Raw genomic sequence first — 19,628 nt, forward strand, 5'->3', positions numbered from 1 at the left:
CATATTGACTTGTTGGGTCAATATTTTGTTCTGAGCCAATATGGCATTCAGAGTATCAATCTCAAGAACTCCTTTCTTCTGACTAGTCCCAATTTTCACAGGATTTCTTTCAGAAGTGTACATGAATTGGTTATTTGCAACCATTTCAATCAGTTCTTGAGCTTCAGTAGGCGTCTTCTTCAGATGAAGAGATCCTCCAGAAGAGCTATCCAAAGACATCTTGGACAGTTCAGAGAGACCATCATAGAAAATACCTATGATGCTCCATTCAGAAAGCATATCAGTGGGACACTTTCTGATCAATTGTTTGTATCTTTCCCAAGCTTCATAGAGGGATTCTCCTTCCTTCTGTCTGAAGGTTTGGACTTCCACTCTAAGCTTACTCAATTTTTGAGGTGGAAAGATCTTTGCCAAGAAGGCATTGACTAGCTTTTCCCAAGAGTCCAGGCTTTCTTTAGGTTGAGAATCCAACCATGTTCTAGCCCTGTCTCTTACAGCAAAAGGGAATAGCATTAGTCTATAGACCTCAGGGTCAACCCCATTAGTCTTAACAGTGTCACAGATTTGCAAGAATTCAGCTAAAAACTGATGAGGATCTTCCAATGGAAGTCCATGGAACTTGCAATTCTGTTGCATTAGAGAAACTAATTGAGGCTTAAGCTCAAAGTTGTTTGCTCCAATGGCAGGGATAGAGATGCTTCTCCCATAGAAGTCGGGAGTAGGTGCAGTAAAGTCACCCAGCACCTTCCTTGCATTGTTGGCATTGTTGTTGTTTTCGGCTGCCATTTGTTCTTCTTCTTTGAAGAATTCGTTCAGGTGCTCTAAAGAGAGTTGTGCTTTGGCTTCTCTTAGCTTTCTCTTCAGGGTCCTTTCAGGTTCAGGATCAGCCTCAACAAGAATGCCTTTGTCTTTGCTCCTGCTCATAAGAAAGAGAAGGGAACAAGAAAATGTGGAATCCTCTATGTCACAGTATAGAGATTCCTTAAGGTGTCAGAGGAAAAGAAGAGTAGAAGACAGAAGTGGAAAATTCGAACTTAACAAAGGAGATGGAGTTCGAATTTTGCATTAAGGGATAGTGTTAGTCCATAAATAGAAGGATGTGAGAAGGAGGGAAGTGATTTTCGAAAATTAAGTGAGAAATTTTGAAAACATTTTTGGAAAAACATTACTTAATTTTCGAAAATGAAAATGGAAAAGAAATCAAGTGATTTTTGAAAAAGATTTTGAAATTAGAAATCAAAAAGATTTGATTGAAAACTGTTTTGAAAAAGATGTGGTTAAGAAGATATGATTAATTTAAAGAAAATGTGATTGAGAAGATATGATTTGAAAAACATTTTAAAAAGATTTGATTTGAAAATTAAAAACTTGACTAACAAGAAAAGATATGATTCAAACATTAAACCTTTCTCAACAGAAAAGGTAACATACTTGAAATGTTGAATCAAATCATTAATTGATAGTAAGTATCTTTAAAAATGGAAAGAAATTGATTTTGAAAAAGATTTGATTGGAAAATTGATTTGAAAAAGATTTGATTTTGAAAAGATTTTGAAAACTTGAAAACAAATTTGATTTGAAAACAAAATCTTCCCTTCTAGCCATCCTGGCGTTAAACGCCCAGAATGGTGCACATTCTGGCGTTTAACGCCCAAAATGCTACCCTTTTGGGCGTTAAACGCCCAACCAGGTACCCTGGCTGGCGTTTAAACGCCAGTCTGTCCTTCTTCACTGGGCGTTTTGAACGCCCAGCTTTTTCTGTGCAATTCCTCTGCTGTATGTTCTGAATCTTCAATTCTCTTTATTATTGACTTGAAAAGACACAAATTAAAAATATTTTTGGATTTTTAATAATAAGGACAAACCAAAATGCAACAAGAATCAAATAACAATGCATGCAAGACACCAAACTTAGTAGTTTGTATACTACTGACACTAACAAAATGAAAATGCATATGAGACACACAAAACACTCAAGTCAATAGAATTCAAAGATCAGAGCAAGTAAATCATCAAGAACATCTTGAAGATCACTAAGACATATGAATGCATGCAATTGACACCAAACTTATGATGAGACACTAGACTTAAACAAGAAATATTTTTGGATTTTATGATTTTGTAAAATTTTTTTTTTTTGTGTTTTTCGAAAATTAAGTGGAAAAAGGTATCAAAATTCTTAATGAGAATTCCAGGAATCAGTGCAATGCTAGTCTAAGACTCCGGTCCAGGAATTAGACATGGCTTCACAGCCAGCCAAGCTTTCAAAGAAAGCTTCGGTCCAAAACACTAGACATGGCCAGAGGCCAGCCAAGCCTTAGCAAATCACTGCTCCAAAAGCAAGATTTGATAAAAATCAACAAGCTCTTGTGGTGATAAGTTGAAACCTCGGTCCAATGAGATTAGACATGGCTTCTCAGCCAGCCAGATTTCAACAAATCATCATGAAACTCTAGAATTCATCTTCAAGAATTTCGAAAAAAAATAAATACCTAATCTAAGCAACAAGATGAACCGTCAGTTGTCCAAACTTGAACAATCCCTGGCAATAACGCCAAAAACTTGGTGTTATTGCCGGATCTTGGCACTGATGTTACCAAAAGCTTGCTCAAAACTTGAACAATCCCCGGCAACGGCGCCAAAAACTTGGTGTTGTTGCCGGATTTTGGCACTGATGTTACCAAAAGCTTGCTCAAAACTTGAACAATCCCCGGCAACGGCGCCAAAAACTTGGTGCGCGAAATTGTGAACAATACTTTTTCACAACTCTCATAATCCCCGGTCATGAGCCCCAAAAACTTGGTGGCTCAATACCATGGCATTACACAACTTCGCACAACTAACCAGCAAGTGCACTGGGTCGTCCAAGTAATAAACCTTACGCGAGTAAGGGTCGATCCCACGGAGATTATTAGTATTGAAGCAAGCTATGGTCATCTTGTAAATCTTAGTCAGGCAAACTCAAATGGTAATGGTGATGAACGAAAATAACATAAAAGATAAAGATAGAGATACTTATGTAATTCATTGGTAGGAACTTCAGATAAGCGCATGAAGATGCCTTCCCTTCCGTCTCTCTGCTTTCCTACTGTCTTCATCCAATCCTTCTTCACTCCCTTCCATGGCAAGCTTAAGCAAGGGTTTCACCGTTGTCAGTGGCTACCTCCCATCCTCTCAGTGAAAGCGATTGCATATGCTCTGTCACAGCATAGCAGAATTCATCTGTCGGTTCTCAATCAGGCCGGAATAGAATCCAGTGATTCTTTTGCGTCTGTCACTAACGCCCCGCCCTCAGGAGTTTGAAGCACGTCACAGTCATTCAATCATTGAATCCTACTCAGAATACCACAGACAAGGTTAGACCTTCCGGATTCTCTTGAATGCTGCCATCAGTTCTCGCCTATACCACGAAGACTCTGATCTCACAGAATGGTTGGCTCGTTTGTCAGACGAGCACTCGGTTGTCAGGCGATCAACCATGCATCGTGCAATCAGGAATCCAAGAGATATTCACTAGAGCCTTGAACGCTTGTAGAACAAGAGTGGTTGTCAGTCACCTTGTTCATGGGTGAGAATGATGATGAGTGTCACGGATCATCACATTCATCAAGTTGAAGAACAAGAGATATCTTAGAACAAGAACAAGCGGAATTGAATGGAAGAACAATAGTAATTGCATTAATACTCGAGGTACAGCAGAGCTCCACACCTTAATCTATGGTGTGTAGAAACTCCACCGTTGAAAATACATAAGCATGAGGTCTAGGCATGGCCGAATGGCCAGCCTCCCAATGATCTAAGAACTAAAATGTCCAAAGATGATCTAGAGATCTAAAGTGATCAAAAGATTTCTAATACAATAGTCAAAGGTCCTACTTATAGAAAAACTAGTAGCCTAAGGTGTACAGAAATGAGTAAATGACATAAAAATCCTCTTCCGGGCCCACTTGGTGTGTGCTTGGGCTGAGCAATGAAGCATTTTTCGTGCAGAGACTCTTCTTGGAGTTAAACGCCAGCTTTAGTGCCAGTTTGGGCGTTTAACTCCCATTTGGGTGCCAGTTCCAGCGTTTAACGCTGGGATTTCTGAGGGTGACTTTGAACGCCGGTTTGGGCCATCAAATCTTGGGCAAAGTATGGACTATCATATATTGCTGGAAAGCCCAGGATGTCTACTTTCCAAGGCCGTTGAGAGCGCGCCAATTGAGCTTCTGTAGCTCCAGAAAATCCACTTCGAGTGCAGGGAGGTCAGAATCCAACAGCATCTGCAGTCCTTTTTGGTCTCAGAATCAGATTTTTGCTCAGGTCCCTCAATTTCAGCCAGAAAATACCTGAAATCACAGAAAAACACACAAACTCATAGTAAAGTCCAGAAAAGTGAATTTTAACTAAAAACTAATAAAAATATACTAAAAACTAACTAGATCATACCAAAAACATACTAAAAACAATGCCAAAAAGCATACAAATTTTCCGCTCATCACACAACTATCAACAAAAAAAGAAAAGAACAAGATGCGTAAGCAAAAACCAACCTAGAAAAAGGAAAGGCCAGAAGCGATGATGAGCAGATAATTTATACGCTTTTTGGCATTGTTTTTAGGTAGTTTTTAGTAAGTTCAAGCTACTTTTAGGGATGTTTTCATTAGTTTTTATGTTAAATTCACATTTCTGGACTTTACTATGAGTTTGTGTGTTTTTCTGTGATTTTAGGTAATTTCTGGCTGAAATTGAGGGACTTGAGCAAAACTCTGAAAAAGGCTGACAAAAGGACTGCTGATGCTGTTGGAATCTGACCTCCCTGCACTCGAAATCGATTTTCTGGAGCTACAGAATTCCAATTGACAAAAAGACTGCTGCTGCTGTCTGGAGTTAAACGCCAGAAACACATCATGATCCGGAGTTGAACGCCCAAAACACGCTATAACTTGGAGTTCAACTCCAAGAAAAGCCTCAGCTCGTGGATAGATCAAGCTCAGCCCAAACATACACCAAGTGGGCCCCGGAAGTGGATTTATGCATCAATTACTTACTCATGTAAACCCTAGTAGCTAGTTTAATATAAATAAGACTTTTTAATAGTGTATTAGTCATCTTTTGACCATTCGGTCTTTTGATCACCTTCATGGGGGCTGGCCATTCGGCCATGCCTGAACCTTTCACTTATGTACTTTCAACAGTGGAGTTTCTACACACCATAGATTAAGGGTGTGGAGCTCTGCTGTACCTCAAGTTTCAATACAATTACTATTACTTTCTATTCAATTCTCTTTTATTCTTATTCCAAGATATATGTTGCAGAACACTTTGATGAATGTGATGATCCGTGACACTCATCATCATTCTCACCTATGAACGTGCGTGACTGACAACCACTTCCGTTCTACTCTAGGCCGGGCGCATATCTCTTAGATTCCCTAACAGAATCTTCGTGGTATAAGCTAGATAGATGGCTGCATTCATAGGGATCCAGAAAGTCTAACCTTGTCTGTGGTATTCCGAGTAGGATCCCGGGAAACCGGAAAGTCTAACCTTGTCTATGGTATTCCGAGTAGGATTCCGGTATTGAATGACTGTGACGAGCTTCAAACTCCTGAAAGCTGGGCGTGATGACAAACGCAAAAGAATCAATGGATTCTACTCCAACCTGATTGAGAACCGACAGATGATTTGTCGTGCTGTGACAGAGCATTTGGACCATTTTTACTGAGAGGATGGGATGTAGCTATCAACAAGGGTGATGCCTCCAGACGATTAGCCGTGCAGTGACAGCGCATAGGACCATTTTCCCGAGAGGATTAAAAGTAGCCATTGATGATGGTGATGCCCTACATACAGCTTGCCATGGAAAGGAGTAAGAAGGATTGGATGAATGTAATAAAAAAATAGAGATTCAAGAGGAGCACAGCACCTCCACATGCCTATCTGAAATTCCCACTATTGATCTACATAAGTATTTCTATCCCTTTTTATTTTCTATTTATTATTAATTTTCAAAACCCATAACCATTTAATCTGCTTAACTGAGATTTACAAGGTGACCATAGCTTGCTTCATATCAACAATCTCTGTGGGATCGACCCTTACTCACGTAAGGTTTATTACTTGGACGATCCAGTACACTTGCTGGTTAGTTGAACGAGATTGTGGAAAGAAAGTGCTGAGTTAATGTTTTTATGCACATGCTAAAGAGCCATTATTGTTGATCACAATTTCGTCCACCAAGCGACGACAGATGCACAGCAACACGCAGACGATCCACACCAACAAGTGCCTCGAAGCTCCAGAGAAAAGAAGAAAGCTTAGGTCAAAGCGAAAGAATAGGACCAAAGAAAGAAGCTTTCCTTCATAAATGTAAAAGTGAAGCAGAATGGAAGGAAGAAACTGAAAAACTCCAAAAAATCTCTTTGATTTCAAAATTAAGGAGGGAACAAAACGGCAAAAAGGAATTAAAGCCCAATTAAAAGGCTTTAAAAACACTCGTTTAAACCCAAAATTGATGCACTCGAGAATGAAGCTGCATTTAAAAGCAAAAATGTTTCGCGTTTCGAAAGCATTAAAAAATGTGAAATTTGCCCGAGTAGGAGCAAACCAGGTGCAACCAGAAGGATGCTTGAACACGACTTCCCCAAAGAGGTCGAAGCTCAAAAACGATCACAACCTCATGGAAAGGTCGAAGCTCAAGCAGGGGCACTGTTCATACACTGGTTCGAGCTATAAAGACCGAATTGGCCGAAGACAACAGGACCGACCTCTTGAATGATTGGCCCATTACCGACCTCTTTACAAATCGCCGCCTACTAAGATGCGGATAACAAAAGATACGACCATACCCATAAAAGATAAGATAAGATAACTAACTTATCTCGAGGAAGGTCACCCAGCACTACTATAAATACACTGGAGCACCCAGGTATAACTCATACTCTATTCTATGAAAAACCTGCCTAAAGTTCGTACTGACTTAAGCATCAGAGTCTCTTACAGGTACCACCACCCCCTGGTAAGCGGAGGACGACTCCACCATGCCCTCTAATAGGTCGAACACGATAGACTCAATCGAACCAGAAGATCTCGTCCGAGATCGACCTAACGTTTCAGGTAACCCTCGGAACACTAACCAACACCACAACCAATCATACCAAGCTCCTCACCAAAACCAAAACAACCACTCTAGATATCAAGCACCACACCAACGACAACAATCCAACCAACCCTCATCCTCTTCTACCAACCAAGTTGATGATTCTAACCGAACCCTCTACCATGAGCAAGAGAGACTTAGAATTATGGTAGAGAAACATGAAGAGAACAATAAGGCTCAATTTGGTAACATCAATGCTTAATTGTCCAACATCATTGACATGCTTTTGAGGATGTCTTTACTTTCCTCCAACAACACCAACCAACACTCAAGCTCTTCTAGCCTTCCATCTCAACCCCTTCCAAACCGAAAGAGCGGTCTCAACGCCATCACACTACGGTCGGGGACTACATTGGATGAGATACCCCATAGGACCATAGAAGATATTCGTAAGGAGGAAATGGTTGTTGAAGTTCCACATGAAGAAGAGGAGGTATACACAAGGCAAGAAGAACGAGAAGTGAGCCCTAAAGAGCCCAGGAGGAAGGCCATAATGGATGAATCTATTCTCATCCCATTCTCTTCCATGGTAAAGAAGGCCAAGAAAACTCCAGAGTTTAATCCCAACATACTTCAAGTATTCAAGAAGGTTGAGGTAACCATTCCACTTCTTGATACCATTCAACAAATTCTGAAGTATGCTAAGTTTTTAAAGGACTTGTGCACACAAAAAGATAGGATTGGTGAGTTGGAAACATTGTCATTGGGTAGTTCTATTTCTTCATTGATGAAGTATATTCTGAAAAAGTATAGTGACCCTAGACTTTGTTTAGTATCTTGTTGGATTGGTGGAGTTGCATTTTATGATTGCATGAGCGATTTAGGGGCTTGTGTAAGCATCATGCCATTTTCTATATTTGCAAGGTTGAATTTAGCTCCATCGAAGAGGTCGACAGCCAAATTTGTTTTAGTCGATAAGAGTGTGATCATTGTAGTAAGGATAGCGGAAGATGTTCTTGTGACAATCAAGGATTTAGTGTTTCTGGTTGATTTCTATATCCTTAAAATGCCTCCAACAGATAATGGAAGTTCTTCCACTCTTTTGCTTGGTAGACCTTTCTTGAAGACCTCTAAATTTAAATTGGATGCCTTTACCGGAACATACTCTTTTGAGGTAGATGACAAGACCATCAAGTTTAACTTGGAAGAGGCCATGAGCCACCCACCTGAAGAGCATTCCGTTCTCCGATGTGATGTGATTGAGGAGAAGTAGCGGAGATACAAAGAGAAGATCACAACAAGTTGTACAACCCTATTGTTAAAGAGAATGATGACCATGAAGATGAACAAGAGAAAGTTGTTGAGAATGAATTTCATGATATTGGTGAAAAAGAACCTCAACTTGAAGCAAAAAGTGAATTGAAGCCTCTCCCCTCTCACTTGAAGTATGCATTTCTTGAGGACAACCAAAGGTTTCCAGTCATTATTACTAGTGAGCTCTCTAACCAAGTAGAAGAGAAGCTCCTATAGGTCCTAAGGAAGCACAAGAAAGCAATCGGTTGGAGCTTGGCCGACATTGTGGGAATTGACCCACGTATGTGCATGCATCGTATCTTCCTCCAAGAGGGAGCTCGGCCGGTTAGACAACTGATGCCAGGGCATCTTGGCCAGTTTTACTGGCTTTTCTTTACTTATTTTAGATAGTTTCATGCATCTTAAGTTTTGGATGAATATACACTTACATCTTGATTCAAGCAAACATTGTAAACTTTACATGATTTCATGCGAATAATGCATGAATTGAAAGCCAATTTAAATAGTGCAAGATCTTATGACCTGGAACAAAGCTTCGATGCACCTTGTTTATTTGATTTCAGGACAAAGGAAGCATAGAAGAACCACGTGACCACTAACGTGGAAAGGGAGCAAGCTTGCAACGTTAGTGGTATAGTTATCACTACTAACGCCCTCGAAAGCCATCACAAGTCCATGTTAGTTGCCACGTTAGTTACATTAACATGGAAACTAACGTGGAAAGAGAAGGAAGCTCCAATGTTAGTGGTGAAGTTAACACCACTAACGTTGCAAAGGCCAAAAACACCCACGTTAAGAGCCACGTTAATGCCATTAACATGAGCTCTAACATGGAGCAATAGAGGATCGCCAACGTTAGTGACACTAACTTTGTCACTAACGTTGGATTAGGCCAAGTTCACCTACGTTAGTGACACTAACTTTGTCACTAACGGTTGAGATGGAAACATACCCATGTTAATGCAATTAACGTGAGCACTAACGTGGAAGAGGGGGTATTTTGTAGTGTTAGTGACAAAGTTACTGTCACTAATGCCCTCGAGTCTTGGCATGCCTGCGTTAAGGGCCGCGTTAGTTACACTAATGTGGACCATTAACATGGGAGAAAGGGACAAGGAGCAGCTTTCTTGGCAAAGTTAACACCAATAACACTAGCGAAGGATGGAAGGGCTACGTTAGTGGTCACGTTTGTGCCACTAACATTGGAGTTAACGTGGGTCAAGTAGGTTGGGACGTTAGTGACAAAGTTAGTGTCACTAACGTCTTCGAACCAGAATTCACACTTAACGTTAACACCACTAACGTCCTGACTAACTGCATACCATGCCTGACTCACCCTCTTTCTGCAAGCAAAGCTGAGCCTACTGAGAACTGTAACTGCTTCAACTAAAGATCAAAGGCCCATATCCAAGACTTGGAGAGCTAACTAGAAGATTAGAAGAGTAGTATATATAGGAGTAGTTTTGAACTTGAAAAGAGCTTGGCATTATTGGGAGCTACACTCTGTATATTTACTTTTTCTGCAAATTCAAGTTACTTTACAATGCACTTTTCTTTTACGCATTCTATTCCCAGAGCTATGAACAACTAAACCCCTTTCATTGGGTTAGGGAGCTCTGTTGTAATTTGATGAATCAATTATAGTTTTCATTCTTCTTCCTCTTTCTTTTCTCTTGATTTTCTAAGAAAGCTTTCGGACTTCAACCAATTGGTTAGTTATCTTGGAAAAGAAACTCTCCATAATTGGATCTCCTCTGAGGCTTGGAAAAGAAATGAGGAGATCATGCTAGAATTGCTTTCTCACATTGGATTAGGTTGGGGGTTGGATGGATATTATTCCGAGGGTTTACCTAAAACTGTAGGTCAATCTCAGACGAGATCTTCTGTGCTGGTCGGAGCCGACGTGTCCGACAGGTGTGTAGCAGCCGGAGCTGGTATGTCCGACTTGTGGAACTGAGAATGCTGCTGATCCCTTGTCACCGAAGGGTGGGGGGTACCTGCAAGGGACTCCGATGCTAAAGTTAGCAAAGGTATTAAACAGGTATTGTGTAGAATCAGAGTATGAGTTATACCTGGGTGCTCCAATGTATTTATAATGGTGAGATGTGACCTTCTTTAGATAAGATAAATTAGTTATTTTATCTTATCTTATCTTTTGTCGAGGTCAGCTTATCTTCCATGGAACCGCCCTTATCTCTATAGGCTTGGGCTACCCTTGGATCGGGATCGTATTTCTTGAGTTGGGCCCTTCTTTGGGCTTTCCTATCGATTTGAACCGAGTTCTTTGCGAAGAAGTCGGTCCGCTTGACCTAAAGAGGTCGGTTGATGCGTGAAAACTTGTCTCTCAACGAATTTTCCTTCGGCAAGTATACCGAATTGTCGTCAAGTAAAACTCACAGTAGAGTGAGGTCGAATCCCACAGGGATTGATTGGTCAAGCAATTTTAGTTAGAAGAAAGTGCTAGTTGAGCTGAGCAGAAATTGGAATTGGAATTTGCAGAAAATTAAATGACTAGAAAGTTAATAGCATGAATTAAAGTGTAGAATCTTAAATGGGAGTTGGGGTAATAAGCATGAAATTAAATGGCAGAAAGTAAAGAGAATGGGTAAGATAAGATATGGGGAAATCATTGGGTTCAGGAGATGTTGCATTCTCTGGATCAAGTTCATTCTCATCTCTTCCTCAATCAATGCATTCATTGATCTCCTTGGCAACCTTAAGTGATTGGATCCCAATTCCTTGGCAATCCAATCTCTATAAGCTTGAACAATTGCCCAATTCCTTGATTTAATTGCTCATGGGAAGAGATAAAGTGTGGTCACTGATTATACCACAAGTATTCTAATGAGCGGATAATTTATACACTTTTTGGCACTCTTTTTAGTATGTTTTTAGTACATTTTAGTTAGTTTTTAGTATATTTTATTAGTTTTTATTTAAAATTCACTTTTCTGGGCTTTACTATGAGTTTGTGTGTTTTTCTGTGATTTCATGTAATTTCTGGCTGAAATTGAGGGACCTGAGCAAAAATCTGATTCAGAGGCTGAAAAAGGACTGCAGATGCTGTTGGATTTTGACCTCCCTGCACTCGAAGTATAACTGGCACAAAATTGATGGACCAAACCGGCGTTGCAAATCAGCTTCAGAATTCCCAGCGTTTAACGCCGGAACTGGCATAAAATTGGAGTTAAACGCCCAAACTGGCACAAAAGCTGGCGTTTAACTCTAGAAAAAGTCTCTACACATGAAAGCTTCAATGCTCAGCCCAAGCACACACCAAGTGGACCCCGGAAGTGGACTTTTACGTCATTTACTCATTTCTGTATATCCTAGGTTACTAGTTCACTATAAATAGGATATTTTGACATTGTATCTGCACCTCATGACACATTACACGTTTCTTATTGTATCTTCTACGGCATGAGTCTCTAAACCCCATGGTTGGGGGTGAGGAGCTCTGCTGTGTCTTGATGGATTAATGCAATTACTACTGTTTTTCATTCAATCAGGCTTGCTTCTATTCTAAGATATCACTTGTTCCTCAACTTGATGAATGTGATGATCCGTGACACTCATCATCATTCTCACCTATGAACGTCTGCCTGACAACCACCTCCGTTCTACCTTAGACTGAGTGGATATCTCTTAGATTCCTTAATTAGAATCTTCGTGGTATAGGCTAGAATTGATGGCAGCATTCAAGAGAATCTGAAAGGTCTAAACCTTGTCTGTGGTATTCTGAGTAGGATTCGAGGATTGAATGACTGTGACGAGCTTCAAACTCCTAAGGGCTGGGCGTTAGTGACAGACGCAAAAGAATCACTGGATTCTATTCCAACCTGATTGAGAACCGACAGATGATTGGCCGTGCTGTGACAGAGCGCGTCGAACATTTTCACTGAGAGGATGGGAGGTAGCCATTGACAACAGTGAAACCCTACATACAGCTTGACATGGAAGGAGTCTTGCGTGCATGAAGAAGAAGACAGTAGGAAATCAGAGATTCAGAAGATAGAGCATCTCCAAAACCTCAACCTGTTCTCCATTATTGCAAAACAAGTATTTATTTCATGTTCTTTCACTTTTCACAATTAAACCTGAGAATTATTGAAATCCTGACTAAGAGTTACAAGATAATCATAGCTTGCTTCAAGCCGACAATCTCCGTGGGATCGACCCTTACTCACGTAAGGTATTACTTGGACGACCCAGTGCACTTGCTGGTTAGTTGTGTGGAATTGCAAAAGTGTGATTGCAATTTCGTGCACCATATTCCCAAATCAAAGTGTTGGTAGGATTACATGTCACAATATCCATCCAAACCCCAATTTGGTCCAACATGAGAAAGCATTTCTAGCATGATCTCCTCATCCCTTTTCCAAGGCTCAAAGGAGATCCAATTATGGAGAGTTTCTTTTCCAAGACAACTAACCAATTGAATTAAGATTGAAAGCTTTCTAGTAAGATCAAGAGAAAAGAAAGAAGAAGAAGAATGAAAACTATAATTGATCCATCAAATTACAACAGAGCTCCCTAACCAAATGAAAGGGGTTTAGTTGTTCATAGCTCTAGAAATGAAAAATAGCAGAAAAGAAGAATCCATGCTAAAGTGCAGAAAAAGTAAATCTATAGAGAGTAGTGCCCAGAAGTGCCAAGCTTCTCTCTAGTTCAAAACTACTCCTATATATACTACTCCTCATGATCTTCTAGTGAGTTCTTCAAATCTTGGATGTGGGCTCTGGACCTTGAGTTGAAGTAGTTCTCATCTTTAGTGGGCCCAGCTTGCAGCATTTGACACCCAACCTCAAAAAAAACAATAAGCTTGTTAAGCATTATAAGCCAAGAAAAGTTAGCAAGGGAGTGAGTAAAAAGTGAGTCTTATAACAGCAAGTTTAGCAAACCTTTGATGCAAAATGTATATTATGTAACAAGAACAATAACTTGAGTTGTCATTGTCTGCATAAATGCCCCATAGATCAAGTTCTGCTATCTGCATAATAAGGATAAGTATCCTTTTCTTATTCATTTCATTTACTCTTAGTTTTGATGCTTGCTTGGGGACAAGCAAGATTTAAGTTTGGTGTTGTGATGACAAGTCATCATATACCCATTTTTCAAGCTAATTTCACTTGTTTTGTTAGCATTTATGCACTTTCTTGCATCCTAAGTAAGTGATTTGGAGTGAAAATGCATAACTTTTCTAAATCAAGCAACCACCATGAAATTAATGATAAATCATGAGGTTTAAGCTAATTTTAATTGAATTTTAATTGATTTATAAGCCTCTTGAATTTAGTGATACTTGGAGTGTTGTTTTGGTTTATTATAGGTGAAGAAAAGAAAAGAAAAGGAAAAGCGTGGCCTAAGAAGTGTAGCCTAAGGAAAGGAAAGCGTGGCCGAAGAAATAAGAAGCGTGCCGCATGCAATGGGGGAGGCAACATTGCCCTCCACAAGAGCAGACTGCCCTCTAGGAGGGCAACATAAGAGAACCAACCAATGAAGGCAACCTTGCCCTGCCCACTACAAGGGCAGAGCACAAAATGGTGCCTTGGAACCAAGAGGAAGAGAACATTGCCCTGCCCTTGTGGAGGGCAGAATCGGGCTCTCTAAGGAGGAAATTCAAGTGAAAAATGTCACCCATGCATGCTACAAGGATCGAACAAGGAACCATGAGGAAGCCAAGAACTAAGGGTGATTGCCGTGCCAAGAAGCCAAGGAAATTAATTGAATTTGTGCTTCCCCCGTGTTTCGAACACGGGACGTGGAAGAGGGAACTCTGCCCTGCCCTTGGCGCGGGCAGGGCAGTATTTGGATTGGCGCAGCACCTTGCGCACCAAGAAGCAAATCTGGCGCACCAAATCCTTCCCTGGCGCACCACGCACGAATTCTGGCGCACCACGACCCTCTCCTGGCAGCACCACAACTTTCTGCCCTGCCCTTGGCGCGGGCAGGGCAGCGTTTTGCAATCCTGGCGCACCACGCACGAATTCTGGCGCACCAATCTTCGACCCTGGCAGCACCAACGCGCGACGCTCGTCCCTGGCAGCACCACAACTTTCTGCCCTGCCCTTGGCGCGGGCAGGGCAGCGTTTGGCGTTCCTGGCAGCACCAAGTCGCGCCAGACTCGCACCACGCCGCACCAACTTGCACCAAGGCCGCACCAATCTCATGCACCAAGCACCAATTTTCTGCCCTGCCCTCCACAAGGGCAGGGCAGCCTCCTGGGAGTGATTTTTAATGGGCCAAAAATTCAATTAAAAATCCAAATGAATTCAATTCTTCACCAATTCAAAAGCCCATCCAAATCCCAATACCCAAGAATAGAAAGTGTATAAATAGAAGCTAGTTTGATGTAATTAGGACTTTTGACCACTTTGATTTTTACCTTTATTTTTTAATTTTACTTTCACCTTTCTTTTGAGCTTTTGCAATTGTTCTTGAGAGACTTGTCCGAGCACCAAAAGGATCAAGGGAGAATTGATTGATCTCCTTCCTCATTTTCACTTGGGCAATTCTACTCTTCTGTTTTTGAGTTTTGGGTGTGTGAAATTGAGGAAATTCTATCTCAATTCCCATTCAAACTCTTTTCAATTTGTTTTCTGCATAATTCAATTTCAATTTTGTTTTTCTATTGCTTCTTCTTTAATTTTCTGTCAATTGCTTAGATAATTCAGATCTGGGAAGGAAATTGGGTTTTAGGCTCTGCTACCTAAGCCCTTGAGTCCTTAGATCAAAATTCACTTAGGTTCTTCTGTGAACCTCTGCTACATATTATTTCCTTTCTGTTTGAATGCTTATTGCTTCTGATTTAATTGTTGCTCTCTTAATTGTTGCAATTTACTTCTTCTTTGTTTAGATCCTGCAATCCCATTCCTCAATTCCCTCTTATATTCAAGCCATTTATCTTTCTTGCCATTTAAGCTACTGCAATTTAAATTTCTTGCACTTTAAGTTTCAGTCATTTACTTTCTTGCTCTTTAAGATTCTGCAAATTTATAATTCTGTTCTTTAATTTACTGCATTTCTCCCTTCCCCCTTTACAATTACTGTCATTTACTCCCTGTTAAACACAAATCACTCAACCAAAACTTGATTCGCTTGACTAAATCACCCACTAAACTAAAATTGCTCAATCCTTCAATCCCTGTAGGATCGACCTCACTCATGTGAGTTATTATTACTTGATGCGACCTGGTACACTTGCCAGTGAGTTTTGTGTTGGATCGTTTTCCACACATCACTAACGTCTCCTATTCAATCCTTGGCCAACGTTAATGGGATTCACTTTTCCCATTAACGTTGGCTTGTGCCCCTTTTCACAAACGTTAATGGGACTCACTTTTCCCGTTAACGTTGGCTTGCCTCTTGCCCCTACGTTAAGTCTCACGTTAGCTTAGCTAATGATGAGCGGATAATTTATACGCTTCTTGGCATTGTTTTTAGTATGTTTTTATTATGTTTTAGTTAGTTTTTATTATATTTTTATTAGTTTTATTTAAAATTCACTTTTCTGGATTTTACTATGAGTTTGTTTGTTTTTCTGTGATTTCAGATATTTTCTGGCTGAAATTGAGGGACCTGAGCAAAAATCTGATTCAGAGGCTGAAAAAGGACTGCAGATGCTGTTGGATTCTGACCTCCCTGCACTCGAAGTGGATTTTCAGGAGCTACCGAAGCCCAATTGGTGCGCTTTTAAATGCATTAAAAAGTAGACATCCTGGGCTTTCCATCAATATATAATAGTCCATACTTTGCCCGAGATTTGATGGCCCAAACTGGCGTTCCAAATCATCTCAAGATTGCCCGGCGTTTAACGCTGGAACTGGCACAGAAGTGGGAGTTAAACGCCCAAACTGGCACAAAAGCTGGCGTTTAACTCCAAGAAAAGTCTCTACACAAAAATGCTTCAATGCTCAGCCCAAGAACACACCAAGTGGGCCCGGAAGTGGATTTATACGTCATTTACTCATTTCTGTAAACCCTAAGCTACTAGTTCTCTATAAATAAGACCTTTTGCTATTGTATTTTCATCGAGGAAGCTATCTTTGAATAGTCTTATGCTATCTTAGATCATGGGGCTGGCCTCACGGCCATGCCTAGACCTTGTTCTTATGTATTTTCAATGGTTGAGTTTCTACACACCATAGATTAAGGTGTGGAGCTCTGCTGTACCTCGAGTATCAGACGCAAAAGAATCACTGGATTCTATTCCGACATGATCGAGAACCGACAGATGAATAGCCGTGCTGTGACAGAGAGCGTTGAACATTTTCACTGAGAGGACGGGACTGTAGCCATTGACAATGGTGATGCCCATCATACAGCTTGCCATGGAAAGGATTAAGAAGGATTGGATGAAGACAGTAGGAAAGCAGAGAGACGGAAGGGACAAAGCATCTCCATACGCTTATCTGAAATTCTCACCAATGAATTACATAAGTATCTCTATCTTTATTTTATGTTTTATTTATCTTTTAATCATTAATCCTCCATAACCATTTGAATCCTCCTGACTGAGATTTACAAGATGAGCATAGCTTGCTTCATACCAACAATCTCCGTGTGATCGACCCTTACTCGTGTAAGGTTTATTACTTCGACGACCTAGTGCACTTGCTGGTTAGTTGTGCGAAATTGTGATAAAGAGTTGAGATTGCAATTGAGCGTACCATGTTGATGGCACCATTGATGATCACAATTTCGTCCACCAAGTTTTTGGCGCCGTTGCCGGGGATCGTTCGAGTTTGGACAACTAACGGTTCATCTTGTTGCTTAGATTAAGTATTTTTCTTCAGAATTTTTAAGAATGAATTCTAGAGTTTCAAGGTGATGTTCTTATCATCACAAAGGCTGATTGATTCTCCTCAATTTAGCTGTTGAATGTAATGTCCTGCTAAAGCTTGGCTAGCCATGTCTAATCTTGTTAGACTGAAGCTTTAGACTAACATTGCATGATTCCTGGAATTCTTATTAAAAATTTTGAATCTCTTTATTTTCTTTTCCATATAATTTTCGAAAAAGCAAAAAAAAATTTATAAAATCTTAAAATCAAAAAATAATTTTATGTTTCTTGTTTGAGTCTAGTGTCTAATATTAAGTTTGGTGTCCATTGCATGTTTTTAGTCTTCTAATTTTCGAAAAATACATGCATTATGTTCTTCATTGATCTTCAAGATGTTCTTGATGATTTCCTTACTCTTATCTTTAAATTCTCTTGTCTTGTGTGCTTTGTTGTTTCTCATATGCATTCTCTATTTGTTAGTGTCAATAGTATACAAACTTCTAAGTTTGGTGTCTTGCATGCATTGTTTATTTGATTTTAGTTGCATTTTGATTATTCCTCATCATTAAAAATTCAAAAAAAAAATTCTTAATTTGTGTCTTTTCAAGTCAATAATAAAAAGAATTGAAGATTCAGAACATGCAGCAGAGGAATTACACAGAAAAAGCTGGCCGTTCAAAATGCCCATTGAAGAAGGAAAACTGGCGTTTAAACGCCAGCCAGGGCACCTGGCTGGGCATTTAACGCCCAAAAGGGTAGCATTTTGGGCGTTAAACGCTAGAATGGATACCATTCTGGGCGTTTAACACCAGGATGGCACAAGAGGGAAGATTTTGTTTTTAATTCAAATTTTATTCAAGTTTTCATAATTTTTCAAAATCAAATCTTTTTCAAATCATATCTTTTCAATCATATATTTTCAAAATAATTTCTTTCCATTTTTCAAAAATACTTGCTAATAATTAATGATTTGATTCAACATTACAAGTATGTTGCCTTTTCTGTTGAGAAAGGTTTAATGTTTGAATCATATCTTTTAAATTTCTTGTTAGCCAAGTCATTAATTTAAAAAAATATATCAAATCTTTTTAAATTGTTTTTCAATCATATCTTTTTAATAACATCTTTTTCAAAATAGTTTTCAATCATATCTTTTTTATTTCTAATTTCAAAATCTTTTTCAAAAGTCACTTTATTTCTTTCTCAATCTTAGTTTTCGAAAATCATCAATCAAATTTTCAAAATTTTTTAATTATTCTAAAATCTTTTACTTTAATTTCAAAATTCTTCCCCTCTTCTCACATCCTTCTATTTATGGACTAACACTCCTCCTCAATACACAATTCGAACTCTATCCCTCTTGATAATTTCGAATTCTTCTACCTCCTGCTTCTATTCTTCTTTTCCTCTGACATCTCAAAGAATCTCTATACTGTGACATAGAGGATTCCATATTTTCTTGTTCTCTTCTCTTTCATATGAGCAGGAACAAAGTCAAAAGTATTCTTGTTGAGGCTGACCCTGAACCTGAAAGGACCTTGAAGCAAAAGCTAAGAGAAGCTAAAGCATTACTCTTTGTAGAGGATCTAACAGAAATCTTCAAACAAGAAGAAGATATGGCAGCCGAAAACAACAACAATGCCAACAATGCAAGGAAGGTGCTGGGTGACTTTACTGCACCTACTCCCAACTTTTATGGGAGAAGCATCTCTATTCCTGCCATTGGAGCAAACAACTTTGAGCTTAAGCCTCAATTAGTTTCTCTAATGTATTAAAATTGCAAGTTCCATGGACTTCCATTGGAAGATCCTCATCAGTTTTTAGCTAAATTCTTGCAAATCTGTGACACTGTCAAGACCAATGGGGTTGACCCTGAGGTCTACAGACTTATGCTATTCCCTTTTGCTGTAAGAGACAAAGCTAGGATATGGTTGGACTCACAACCTAAAGAAAGCCTGAACTCTTGGGAAAAGCTAGTCAATGCCTTCTTGGCAAAGTTCTTTCCACGTCAAAAATTGAGTAAGCTTAGAGTGGAAGTCCAAACCTTCAGACAGAAGGAAGGTGAATCCCTCTATGAAGCTTGGGAAAGATACAAACAATTGATCAGAAAGTGTCCTTCGAACATGCTTTTTGAATGGAGCATCATAGGTATCTTCTATGATGGTCTGTCTAAACTGTCCAAGATGTCGTTGGACAGCTCTGCAGGAGGATCTCTTCATCTGAAGAAGACGCCTGCAGAAGCTCAAGAACTCATTGAAATGGTTGCGAATAACCAATTCATGTACATTTCTGAAAGGAATCCTGTGAACAATGGGACGAATTAGAAGAAAGGAGTTCTTGAGATTGATACTCTGAATGCCATATTGGCTCAGAACAAAATATTGACTCAGCAAGTCAATATGATTTCTCAAAGTTTGTCTAGAATGCAAGCTGCACTAAGCAGTACTAAGG

The 19,628-nt window shown here is 39.7% G+C and overlaps 1 protein-coding gene and 2 non-coding genes across 3 annotated transcripts; 2 read left to right on the forward strand and 1 right to left on the reverse strand.

Annotated features, from left to right (window-relative positions):
- The first annotated feature begins 273 nt into the window (after positions 1–273).
- On the forward strand, positions 274–381 carry LOC112798973 (small nucleolar RNA R71). Its single transcript, XR_003200565.1, has one exon. It is a non-coding gene; the product is annotated as a small nucleolar RNA R71 (small nucleolar RNA).
- Positions 382–7,373: 6,992 nt separating this feature from the next.
- On the forward strand, positions 7,374–8,611 carry LOC112794913 (uncharacterized). Its single transcript, XM_025836880.1, has 2 exons — positions 7,374–8,190; positions 8,349–8,611. The coding sequence occupies exons 1-2, from the start codon at positions 7,374–7,376 to the stop codon at positions 8,609–8,611; spliced, it is 1,080 nt and encodes a 359-aa protein (XP_025692665.1).
- Positions 8,612–19,198: 10,587 nt separating this feature from the next.
- Positions 19,199–19,306, reverse strand: LOC112798834 (small nucleolar RNA R71). Its single transcript, XR_003200431.1, has one exon. It is a non-coding gene; the product is annotated as a small nucleolar RNA R71 (small nucleolar RNA).
- Between the last annotated feature and the right edge of the window lie 322 nt (positions 19,307–19,628).

Source organism: Arachis hypogaea, chromosome 4 (assembly GCF_003086295.3).
Source record: "Arachis hypogaea cultivar Tifrunner chromosome 4, arahy.Tifrunner.gnm2.J5K5, whole genome shotgun sequence".
Classification (NCBI taxonomy): domain Eukaryota; kingdom Viridiplantae; phylum Streptophyta; class Magnoliopsida; order Fabales; family Fabaceae; genus Arachis; species Arachis hypogaea.